Source organism: Camelina sativa, chromosome 12 (assembly GCF_000633955.1).
Source record: "Camelina sativa cultivar DH55 chromosome 12, Cs, whole genome shotgun sequence".
NCBI lineage: Eukaryota > Viridiplantae > Streptophyta > Magnoliopsida > Brassicales > Brassicaceae > Camelina > Camelina sativa.
The window spans coordinates 22,542,416-22,554,084 of NC_025696.1; the positions used below are offsets into that span (position 1 = coordinate 22,542,416).

Sequence of the window (11,669 nt, forward strand, 5' to 3'; positions counted from 1 at the left end):
TTTCTCCAACATCTGGTTCCTCTGCGTTCTTATCTCCTTCAGTTACATTTTGCATTATCTCAACACTCTGATCTGGTTCCTCTGCATTATTATCTCCTTCAGTTACATGAGCCTTCTTGTTTTTCTTCGTCCTCAAGGATAATACAAGACTCACATCAACTCCCGCCTGGCGCTTACTGCGACGAACTACTTTATCAGCTACAGGTTTCATCGTCTTTGGTTACCTGAAACACAATCAAGTTTTTAATTAAATCTTATACTAGAACACCTTCACAATCATCCCTAACACAAAAACTGTCATCATCAGTCTCATGATCTCCTAAATCTTCAATTGGCTGGACTGATGATTGTGCAGGAACTAACTCATCTACTGTGTCCATCATGTTGTACCCTCTTGGTGGTGCCCGCATAACAACATACCAAGGTGAGTTCTCATCATCTCTGGAGTAAAAAACTTGTTTAGCTTGCGATGCCAGAATGAAAGGATCATTTAAGAATGATGTCTGATTCATATGGAGATTGACAAGTGTGAACCTGTCTTCCTCTTTCACTCCATTCCCTTTGTTAGCCCAACTACACCTAAATAATGGAACCTGGAACATGTGGTAGTCCATCAATACGATCTCCTTTATCACTCCATAGAATGCTACTATGTCTGCCATTTGTCTCGTATCTTTAGAACTAGCTCTACACATAGAGAATGCTTCATAAGTTACTCCACTATTCTGAGTCTTCCTCTTGACATCATCTGTTTGAAAGCGATGGCCGTTTACTACAAAACCCTTATAAGTTTGAGCGATATGTCTTGGTCCAAAAGCAAGCCATCTCAGCCTACTAGAATGGTCCTTCGAGTTACTTGGTATCTAACAGTTAACAAAAAACAATTATTTGTCATGAACACAACCACAATCAAATTTATAACTAAAAAATTGATATTTGACATTCTTCTAACCTTTTCTTTAATCCACTGTGGGAACCTTTCGTTATGATATTTCCACAATAGAGTTGAATTTTTTGCGCATCTTGCATCTGTAGCTTGCAGTTCTTCCAAATGCAACCTGTTTTACACATAGTTAGACTCATATTTCCTAAAAGTCCAAGATTGTAAATATAAAACTCAATCAAATTTACCCTTACTCAATATATGGTTCCATGACTGCTGTATTCATGAGAATATACCGATGAGCTATGTCTCGCTCTTTATCTGTGAGAATCTTTTCTGTGGCTTTCTGCAGTGGTCGACCTTCAAGGACATGTTCATCTACCTCAACATCTTCATTGCGAGCAAGTGTTTCTTCAACTGGAACAGACTTCTGAAGAAACTCTAAACAAAACGCAAGGCATTCACCAGCCAAGTAGCCTTCAGCCATACAAGCTTCTGGCCTTGCAAAATTCTTCACATATGCCTTTAGTGTCTTCATGTATCTACATGTACATAAGAAAACTCATTATAATTATGGCCATACAAGATTATTTAACATCTTAAATATATAGAACATAGAAATTACCTCTCAAAAGGGTACATCCATCTGAAGTGTACAGGGCCACCCAAGCGTGCTTCTCTTGCTAGGTGTATTGGCAGGTGAAACATAATGTCAAAAAGAGATGGTGGAAAGTATCTCTCCAACTGACACATTGTTTCCACGAACTCTGATTCTAGTGTAATTAGCTTCTCTGGATCAATTACACGTTGGCACAGCCTGTTGAAGTAATTGCATACTCGATTCACTGCTATACGAGGTCCTTTAGGCAGTAAACCTCTCAAAACCACCGGAAACAGGTTCTGCATTATGACATGATGGTCATGTGACTTGAGACCACCAATGCTGGGAGGATCTACTGACACACAATTGGAGATGTTGGCACAATATCCATCAGGACCTCTGAATTTGGATAACCTTCTGCACAATTTACGTTTCTCCTCCTTAGAAAGCCAATACGCAGCTGGAGGTAAGTAGGTTCTCTTCCCACGTATCTCCGCATGTAAGTTGCTTCGAATACCAATGTCTTCTAAATCTTTCCTTGCTTATAACCCATCCTTGGATTTTCCACTATGCATTAGAATAGATAATAGTGCATCAGACATATTCTTTTCCACGTGCATGACATCAATATTATGCCTCACATGCAGATACTGCAATATCCATTCAACAAGTGAAAATCAGAAACACACTATAGTAGTTAAATTTAAGAACCAAATTGAAATTTCATTTATTAATTTCTACTAACCTTCCAATAAGGTAAGTCAAAGAAGATTGATCTTTTTTTCCACCGCCATTGATCATCGCCTTCTTCATATTCATCAGCTGAACTTGCATCATCAACATCTGCCTCAACTCTTTTTCTCTTGCCTTTCTTATCTAAAGGTCTACCAAATTCATTCCTAAAATCTTTAAGGCTCTCAAGTATTTCTGCTCCACTCTGAATTCTATTTGCAGTACCAACCTCCACCGTATTGTCAAACCACCCTTTCTTACGTCTGTAAGGATGCCCAGGTCTCAAACGCTTCCTGTTACCCATATATACATGTTTGCGGCTGAACTTTAACCACCTATGAGGTGTATCCTTCCCACAGACAATACACGCTTGCTTCCCTTTCACTTTACATCCAGATAATGTACCTAATGCTGGATAGTCAGTGATACTCCACAACAATATAGCTCTTAGAGTGAAACTCTCCTGCTTAAACGAGTCATAAACCTCCATACCATCATTCCATAACTCTTTTAGGTCATCTATCAGCGGCTGTAGATATATATCAATATTGTTGCTTGGTGCGGTTGGTCCAGGTATCAACATGATGTTTTCTTCTTTCATACACTCCGTTGGAGCCATATTGTAATTGACTAAGAACACCGGCCATGTGCTGTATTTGGTGTTTTGGATAGCGAACGGATTCATCCCATCAGTAGAAATTCCTAGTCTAAGGTTTCTAGCATCCCCAGCAAACTCTGGCCATTTATCGTTTACCTGGATCCAAGTCAAGGAGTCCACTAGATGCCGCATTGTACCATCTTCACTAGCATTAGTAAAGTGCCAACACAAATCCTCAGCCAACCGTTTTGATCTAAACATCCTCCTAAATCTATCTTTTATTGGAAAGTACCGTAGCACCTTTGCTGGAATCCCTTTCCTCTCCTCACCGGTTATATTATCTGTTTCCCATCTTGATTCAGCACATCTTGGACAGCTTGTTAACTCCGCATATTGCTTTCGATAAAGGATACAATCATTTATGCAGGCGTGAATGGAATCATAACCAAAACCAAAAACCTTCAAAAATCTCTTCATCTCATCCGTAGACGTAGGCAGCACATTCTCTCCAGGTAGCATGTCATGTACTATTGTCAGTAGCTGATCAAAAAAGTTCTCTGACATCCCACTCTTGACCTTTATCCGGTAAAGTGCCATGATTGCAGAAACCTTTGTGTAGTTAGCACACGTCGAGTATAAGGGAGTTTCTGCATCCTCTAACTTCTTTCTAAACTCGATTTCCTCTTTACTGTCAATACCCTCCAACTCTTCTACACTGTGATTCTCAGACAATTTCTTGCCTTCACTCGACTTAAAAGCTGTCCTAATCAACTCAAAAGCCTCGTACTCAGATGTATCAGCATCCGCTGTCTTTTCATTCCTTATCTCCCCATGTTTACTCCAACATTTACTTCTCTTGTACTTTAGATCCATCCCTCTAATAACCAGATGCTCCAACACTGTCTCATTTGACTGATGAACCACATTGCGACAGTCAACGCAAGGACAAAACATATCTGATAGATTACCCAAACATCTTGCTGAATCAAACACAAATTTAGTTGCTCCTAGCTCATACTCAAGACTATTCCTGTAAGTAATAAAGAAACGTACAAAAGTAATCAGAGAAACAAAATCTAAGAAACCCGAATCTGAAATGATATGGATGAAGAACATTCAAGTTAATACCTTGGTAACCAGACCCAAGTTTTATCCATGTTACAACAGCTCCGACCAAATGTGCACACAAGTAATCAGATACACTCACGTTAAGTCACAACAAAAAAGAACGAAATCGACCGACAAAAAAAAAACAAAAAAACGAAATCGACCGATATGTTAGAACAATCAAGTTGGAGTGAAATACCTTCTAGATTGTCTTCACTTTTCCTTGAAATCGACCGACAAAAAAACGAAAGTAACAAATTAGAAACATATCAGAAGAATCAGAACAATAAAACCCTAGATCGAAAGAATGAACAAAACTGAGATTTCGTACAAAAGAGTGAGATTTACCAGAAAAATAAAACCACAATCGATCGAGGGGAAGCTGGAAAGACTCGGGAGACAATCCGATTTGGCAAAGACTTTGAGTAAGATCTGTGTCGGAGAGTGAAATTGTCGGAGATCTGTGTTGGGAGAGTAAAAATTGTGTGGGACACAAGTCGGATTTCGGAAATAGACAGTGAAAATCGAACAAAAAAAGAGAGAGGGAAGAAATGAAATTTTAGGGTTCGTGGGTAATTGGGGATTTTTGTCGAGAAGTGAAAAGATAGCCTCCAAATTTTTCTAAGTGTCGCGGGATCTAATTTTTAGTTTACCGCCTAACACTATCATAGCGTTTAATAATTGGTATTGCTATTAAACAAAGTCCCGAAATAGGCAAAAAATTTATTCATTTTTTAATATAATATAACATAGCGTTTACATATACATAAACGCTATCTAAAAATTAAAGGTCTACTAACGATAGCATTATTGCCAAAAACGCTATACTACTGTGCTATTAAAACCCAATTTTCTTGTAATGTGATAATGGAGAAAAATAGAATATATGTTATCACTGTGCAGTCAACTTGGTGTACTTTGATTCCCAACTCTTAGACCATGTGCATCGCATCGTCCTTCAAGCGTCCCACATAATTAAACCATTTAATTTAAATCGAAATTACATATTATACGAAGAAACGTTTCTTAAAATGGGACAATTTTTATGCATCCCTCAAGACACGTGTGAACCTGTAATTGGATGTTGTTTTATTTGTAGGGTGAAAGGAAAAATAACTCGACGGATCCGTCTCTCTTTATGTGTGTGTGTTTGTGAGCCAAAACAACAAAAACCCATTTTTTTCACAGAGAGAAGAATCATCTTGATTCAATGTTGATACAGAGCATCCTCTGTTAGGGTTTTTTCTAGGGTTTCTTCCTTCTTTCTTTCTTTCAGATTAGTTTCTTATTGGGTTGTCCGTAGAATCAGAATTTGGATTTGGTTCAATCTTCTTTGTGAAAACAATCAGATTTTGATTACTGGGTTTTTTAAAAGACTGTTTTTTTTTCCCTAATTTTGATTTGCTTCTTCTGGGTATTGTTAAAGAGACGAAAGATTTGGGTTTTTGTTAAGAAAGGATGATTTCGTCGTTGATGGTATCAGCTATACAGGTAGCAGAGCTATCAGTTAGCTCTATTGTTCATATGGTATATGGGCTTTACATATTCAGCTCCGCTGTCGCCGGAGATCTTACTCAGACGTTGACTGAATCAATCTTCAAACCCAAAGCCAACATTGAAGTCAAACGAATTGACCAAGAGAAGACGACAGACGTCAATGCTTTGCCTCCTATTGTTTTGGTTCATGGGATTTTCGGATTTGGGAAAGGAGTAAGTTTGAAACATTCTTCTCCTTCTACACACATTGGAAGGGGTTTTGTTTTTTTTTGGTTTGTTGATTGGATTTGTCATTGCAGATTATGTTATGAGATTTTAGTCTTAGGGTGTATTTTGCTGATGAAGGATGTGTTTGGTGTTTTTGTAGGGCAAGAGAATTGTTTTATTATCTGAAAGGTGGATTAGTTGATTATGGAGAAGATCACAGTAAAGCTTGTGGACACTCTCAATTTGGTCGTTTTTATGAAAAAGGTTTGGACTTCTATGTGTTCTCTTTGTTTGATTTTTTGACTAGACTTAAAGATTCACTCTTTAGCTGATGAAATGTTGGTTTTAACTTTAGGGGAATACCAAGAATGGAATGAAGATCATCCTATTCACTTTGTTGGTCACTCTGCTGGTGCTCAAGTTGTTCGTGTGTTGCAGCAAATGCTTGCTGACAAGGTAGATTGCTTATAGACTTTATCAATTGATTGAGCGGGATTTGGTTGTGTTATTGAACTTCTTTGCTTATGTTCTGTTGATTTCAGATGTTTGAGGGTTATGAGAACACGAATGAGAACTGGGTGTTGAGTTTAACATCATTGTCAGGAGCATTAAACGGGACTACTCGAACATATATTGATGGAATACAGTGAGTTTTCTCTTCCTTCTCTTGACCCTCTTAGCTATATATCGAACGATTTGTAATCCAAAATGTGTATATAATTTGTTAGGCCGGAGGATGGGAAGTCCCTGAATCCTATATCTCTGCTTCAGATTTGCAAACTTGGAGTCATAATGTATGACTGGATCGACATATGTGTTCAAGTGTGAGCATCCGATCAAAACTCAGTTTGGGTTTGTATGTTTTGTTTTTTTTTTCAAGTTTTTATAACTTTGTAATTTTTTTATGTTTTTTAATGTCAATGTTATATATTTTATTTTAATTAAAACTTTAATATGTTTTTACTTATAAATTTAAATAATTAATTTTTGAAATTAAAAATATTATTTTTTTTTTTTAGGGGACCAACTATTGAGAGACACCAATGCTCATACCAAAATTAAGAAACTCTGAAAATAAAATTAATATATTTGAGGGACCAAATTTTTGTCCCAACCAATGCACATGCTCTTACCACATCTCAGACTTGTGTTACTGTAATCAATTCAACTTTTGCTAGGATCACATGTCACGGTCACAGTTTATATTACATTAATTACGATATTATCCAAATCCTATGATTATCAGTTAGCAAATATATATATATACATATATATATATGCAATCATTGGTTATATATTTCTTTTGCATTTTCTTATTGGTGCAACTCTTACCTCGGTAGAAGCAATTCTTTGTTATAAGTTAATCGTTTTTACATCATGTTTCTATATTATACAATATTACGATTAGTAATTTATTTTGCTCAATTGTAAAAGTTTAATAAATTAACTATTTGCATGTAATTATTCTCAGGCATTTGATTTTTGCCTCTAACGTATACAAACTTGAAATATGTAGTCGTAAAAGCACACGAACTTAATTAAATTGTGTGGAAGTTAATAGTAGTTTGATACATGAACTTAATTATTTTGTGTGGAAGTTCAACTTGGTTGACCTAGACAGTTCTTTGTATATGTGTGTAGCAGTGTAGGTTGGTTTATAACAAAATTGCATATGTTTGTATACCATGCCCATTGTCTTGTATAGTCGAAACATAAGAAGAGTGTTGAATATTAGGCTTCATTATCGCCTTGCATATTCTAAACTTGGTCTTCTCTTATTGCCTGGACAAAGATGAAATCAGATTCAGCTCCAAATTCTCCGGAAATAGTGGCCCAAGCTGCTGTTTATCAAATCTAGAGGTCACTATACTTCCTTCTGTTATTTTCAAAGAGATACGGAACACAATACCAACCGACCGGTTCGTAAGCTTTTCCGGAACCTTATGGTTCGTTGGATTCGATGATTTTTGTTGATTGACACTCAACAAGTTGGTTGTAAACCTTGTTTTTCATTTTTTTTTTTTTGGCAAGTTTACGCTTATAGGTTAAACACTATTGTAAAACCTCATTTTCATTTTATATGATATTCACATCACATCCCTATCAAAATAATAATAATACTAAAATTGGCTTCAAGGTTAAGGACTCGCGGAATACGGACGATCTTCAAGGTAATTTCCTTCTGAAGGCCGAGGAATACTGTTGGAAGTTGTAGTATCTACTTTCTGAGAAACAGCCAAAATCAACCTCAACTATTTGCCAAACGCTTTTTCATACATAAACTTCAACACCCTGCAAATAACAACCTGAACTGTATTAAAATTTAAATTTGCAACATAAATTATACAAAATATTGCAATTTGAACGTCTCTTCAAACAGTGTTCTGTGAAAGTTTAACGGTGTTGAATCAAACGATACATGACATCCACGTAGAAATAGGACTTACCAAAACTACATCGTTTTGGTCATTTTTGGGTGTGTTGTTGTAAGAAATGGCCAAAAATGAAGTCTCCAACACACTCGAAAACGGACTTTAATACTCCATTTTTTGCCACAACACACCTAAAAATGACCAAATGACTTAGTTTTGGTAAGTCCCAATGCCACATGGATGCCACAAGTCGTCTAACTCAGCACCGTTAAACTCTGACTTAACACCGTTCGAGCATATGTTAAAATTGACAATATTTGATATAGTTCAGGTAGCAAATTTGAATTATAATACAGTTCAGGTTATTATTCACAAGGTGTTGAAGTTTATGTATGAAAAAGCGTTTGGCAAATAGTTGGGATTGATTTTGACTATTTTTTTTTTTTTTTGAATTTAATGTTAAATTATATTCAAAAAAAAAAATAGCTTTGTTACAACAAGTGCAGCTAGTGTTTGAATAGTTGAGCTGAAAGAGATTACATAATCAAAGAGAAAACAAGATCAAAGTCTAGTTTGGAACCAAGCCCGAAGGCCATTGTCAAACCTCCTATCTCCTGTTCACTGGATGGACAGAATCTGATCCCCCACCTGACGATCAATCCATTTGATCAATTGTCCTGAAGTGTTAGCAGGTTGGCCATGCCGTCGTCCGTTGCGTTCTCTCCAGATGGTGTACACCGTAATTTGAAAAGTATAATGTGTTAAAAAGCTGCCCAGTCGATCAAGGCGTGTGTCAGATAAAAAAGTCACCCCCTTTGCCGTCGCATCCCACACTTCAGAAGAGAAAACACAGGGTAAGAATAGATGTGATCTAGTTTCGACACTTTGCTGGCAGAAAACACAGGTCCCAGTAGCCCCAGTGTTTTACCTTAGCATTCGATCCCATCTGGCCAATTTGTCATGAGCCGCTAACCGTGTGCAGAAAGTATACTTTGGAGTGGCATGAGTGAACCACACCGCTCGGTGCCATGAAACCTCAGCATAGGTGGACCGAATATGATTCCAAGTGTCCGCCGTAGAGAACTCCGCATTGTATATGTCGTTCTTCCCTTTCCACAACATGAGATCAGGCTGCTCTGTTCTCTGTTGAAACTGCGACCGTAGTATATCCACTATCGAGAGGAGATGTGGAAGACGAGGTATCCGTCGTCTCCTAGTCGACCAGGCCACTGCCACTGACATTGATCGACTTATCCCCAGATTAATAACCCCTCGAGACCCTGTCACATCCACCAACCTGCCCAAAGAGGACCAGTTATCGAACCAAAAAGATGTCTGCAACCCATTCCCCACCTCCACCTTACAGAACTGTTGGGCAACAGCTCTGTATTTTAAGATCTTCCTCCAAATCCAAGAGCCTGTTCCCGTGTTCTCCTGAACCACCCATAACGACCGTCCCCGCAGCAAATAACGTTCAACACGTTGGACCCAGAGAGACCGACCATGAGAGAGTATCCGCCAGACCAACTTTAGGCAACACACATCATTTGCCTCTCGCAAGCTACGAAGACCAAGCCCTCCCTCCCAGCATGGCTTACAGACCGCTTCCCACTACAGTTTGGCCTTTTTTTGGATTCAGATTAGAACCCGACCACAAGAAAACATAGCAAAGCTTCTCCAATTTTGGGCTAGTTTATATATTTGTATCTTTGGAAAAATTCTTTCAAATAGGTTAAACACCAAAAAGATATGTAATTGCATCACTATCGTGTTATCTTCTTTTTTAAAATAACTACGAGCTTATGGGGCTAGTTCCGTAAATCTCCTCAGACTCGAGACCATAGCAGGTTATAAGGTATCGTCCCAAGAACCACTTGAACCGGGGACCTCTAAGATTTTGCTCAAAATCTTTACCAGTTGAGTTATTTACTCTTGATCACTATCGTGTTATCATTCATAATATTAACCAATCGAGTCTCTACCAAAAATCACATCTCACACATACTCAAATTACTATCACACTTGAATTGTATTGCCATTTGGGACCTAAGAGTCAGAGGACCATCTTTCCCAGTTACATTTATTAATGGTCCAAAGAGGTCCATATTAGTGAAGAGTAATTCCAATAGCCGTTACTTCAACCATTTTCAACTTAGCTTGTTGAAAGCGTAGCTCGTAATCTCAGTTTTAGGTTACATTGCCGACACAATAATTACAATAAGTCTAGATATACTTCTTTTTCCAAGCAATAACCAGTAGTTGGTAGATATCTCATCTGACTTTGCCAAAACGAGGCAGAAAAAAGGAAACCCCTGATCTTGTTGACAACACTACGATTTGGGAGCCATGGTGAAATATTTTGTGAAAAACAAGTTCCTCAGGAAACCTTGTATGACACAAGGAAGCATCAAGTTGTTACTCAACTGGTTCAAGAGAGTGTAGTTGCAAACCCATTGTTATAGAGCTTTGAAAGTATTTGTTAGAAAAAGACGTACGGACATGGCGATTTTTAATGCTAAGTGTAGAGAAGAATCCATAGAATTTGTCGATTGTCTTATGATGAAAATGATGATACTATGGGATGTATTTGGAACTGTGCAAATGCATGCTTCCACATTAGTACAACTTCTTGATGTTTTTCCATTACTATATTATTCTAAAAGCAAGTAGCAAGCTCTTGAAAAAAACATGAAAAAATTAGAATACATACCTCAATCTTAATAGGTAATTTGAATTCTATACTAAATCTTTTAAGTCTTTGAAATGTACCCTTATGGGCTGAACTAAATGACTATTTTGTCCTTGGTTACAAATTAAATTAAACTAAATACAATATAATTAAATTAATTTTCAAATATAGTATAGTTTTCAAATTGTCCCAAAAAACATTGTCAGGAACAAGGGTAAGAATTTTGTAGTGTCGGATCCAAAAACACTTCAGATGCCCTCAGATAGTTAAAATATTAAATTAGGAAAGAATAGTCTTCTTTAATAAGAGAATTTTATATCCATTTTTGTTTCTCTTATTTGGAAATTAGAATTTCATAATCAATTTCCTCAATCTTTTAAACTAAACATGTATTATTGTCATATACTACTAGGTTACAAATTTTTTTATTTGTATTTTAGTAATATTCAATTTATTGTATTAGGTTTTAAAATTCTCGATTATTTAATTTTGTTACTAATTAATTTATCATTTTGTTTTTTGACCCATGCTACAATACAGAATAATATTTTTTTTTTTGTCAAAAACAGAATAATATTTTTTTCTTCTTATAATTTCTACACTTTATAATTTAAATGTCTTTTTTTATTGGATAATATATAAAATATTTGATTGTTTGTTTTGTTTTGTAGAATAATATAGAACTAGGTAATACCCCGTGCTACAGCACGGGATGATACATGTTGTAATTAATTTATGTATATTTTGAATGCATAAAATATTTTGGCTTATGTGTTTTTTATAATTTCGAAATTTTAAATAGTGTTAAGTAGTATATTTTGTTTACTTACATGGTAAATGTTAAAAGATATTTAGATAAGTACGTTGTTTAGAGATTGTTGAACCATTGCATGACAACAGATATACAATGATCGTTTTGCAGTTTTAAGTGATAGCGGTATGCTTAAAGGTGTTAAATCCAAATATCAGATTTTAATTTGGTT

The 11,669-nt window shown here is 36.4% G+C and overlaps 2 protein-coding genes across 2 annotated transcripts; one reads left to right on the forward strand and one right to left on the reverse strand.

Moving 5' to 3' along the window:
- Nucleotides 255-3,971, reverse strand: LOC104733759. The gene is made up of 7 exons (XM_010453311.1): nt 3,943-3,971; nt 2,230-3,844; nt 2,034-2,134; nt 1,509-1,901; nt 1,180-1,425; nt 953-1,058; nt 255-863 (listed from the first exon to the last, which is right to left on the reverse strand). Exons 1-7 carry the CDS (start codon nt 3,969-3,971, stop codon nt 255-257), a joined length of 3,099 nt encoding a protein of 1,032 aa, XP_010451613.1.
- Nucleotides 5,062-6,541, forward strand: LOC104732464 (lipase 1-like). Its single transcript, XM_019233781.1, has 5 exons — nt 5,062-5,635; nt 5,731-5,889; nt 5,981-6,081; nt 6,168-6,271; nt 6,354-6,541. The coding sequence occupies exons 1-5, from the start codon at nt 5,380-5,382 to the stop codon at nt 6,451-6,453; spliced, it is 720 nt and encodes a 239-aa protein (XP_019089326.1). The 5' UTR covers nt 5,062-5,379; the 3' UTR covers nt 6,454-6,541.

Coding starts and splice junctions, on each gene's coding strand:
- LOC104733759 (XM_010453311.1), bottom strand. CDS start 3,971: ATGGATAAAACTTGGGTCTGGTTACCAAG. Junction 2,135..2,229: donor TTGACTTACCTTATTGGAAG/GTTAGTAGAAAT, acceptor TGGATATTGCAG/TATCTGCATGTGAGGCATAA. Junction 1,902..2,033: donor AGTGGAAAATCCAAGGATGG/GTTATAAGCAAG, acceptor TAAATTGTGCAG/AAGGTTATCCAAATTCAGAG.
- LOC104732464 (XM_019233781.1), top strand. CDS start 5,380: ATGATTTCGTCGTTGATGGTATCAGCTATACAGGTAGCAGAGCTATCA. Junction 6,082..6,167: donor AGCAAATGCTTGCTGACAAG/GTAGATTGCTTA, acceptor TGTTGATTTCAG/ATGTTTGAGGGTTATGAGAA. Junction 6,272..6,353: donor ACATATATTGATGGAATACA/GTGAGTTTTCTC, acceptor ATAATTTGTTAG/GCCGGAGGATGGGAAGTCCC.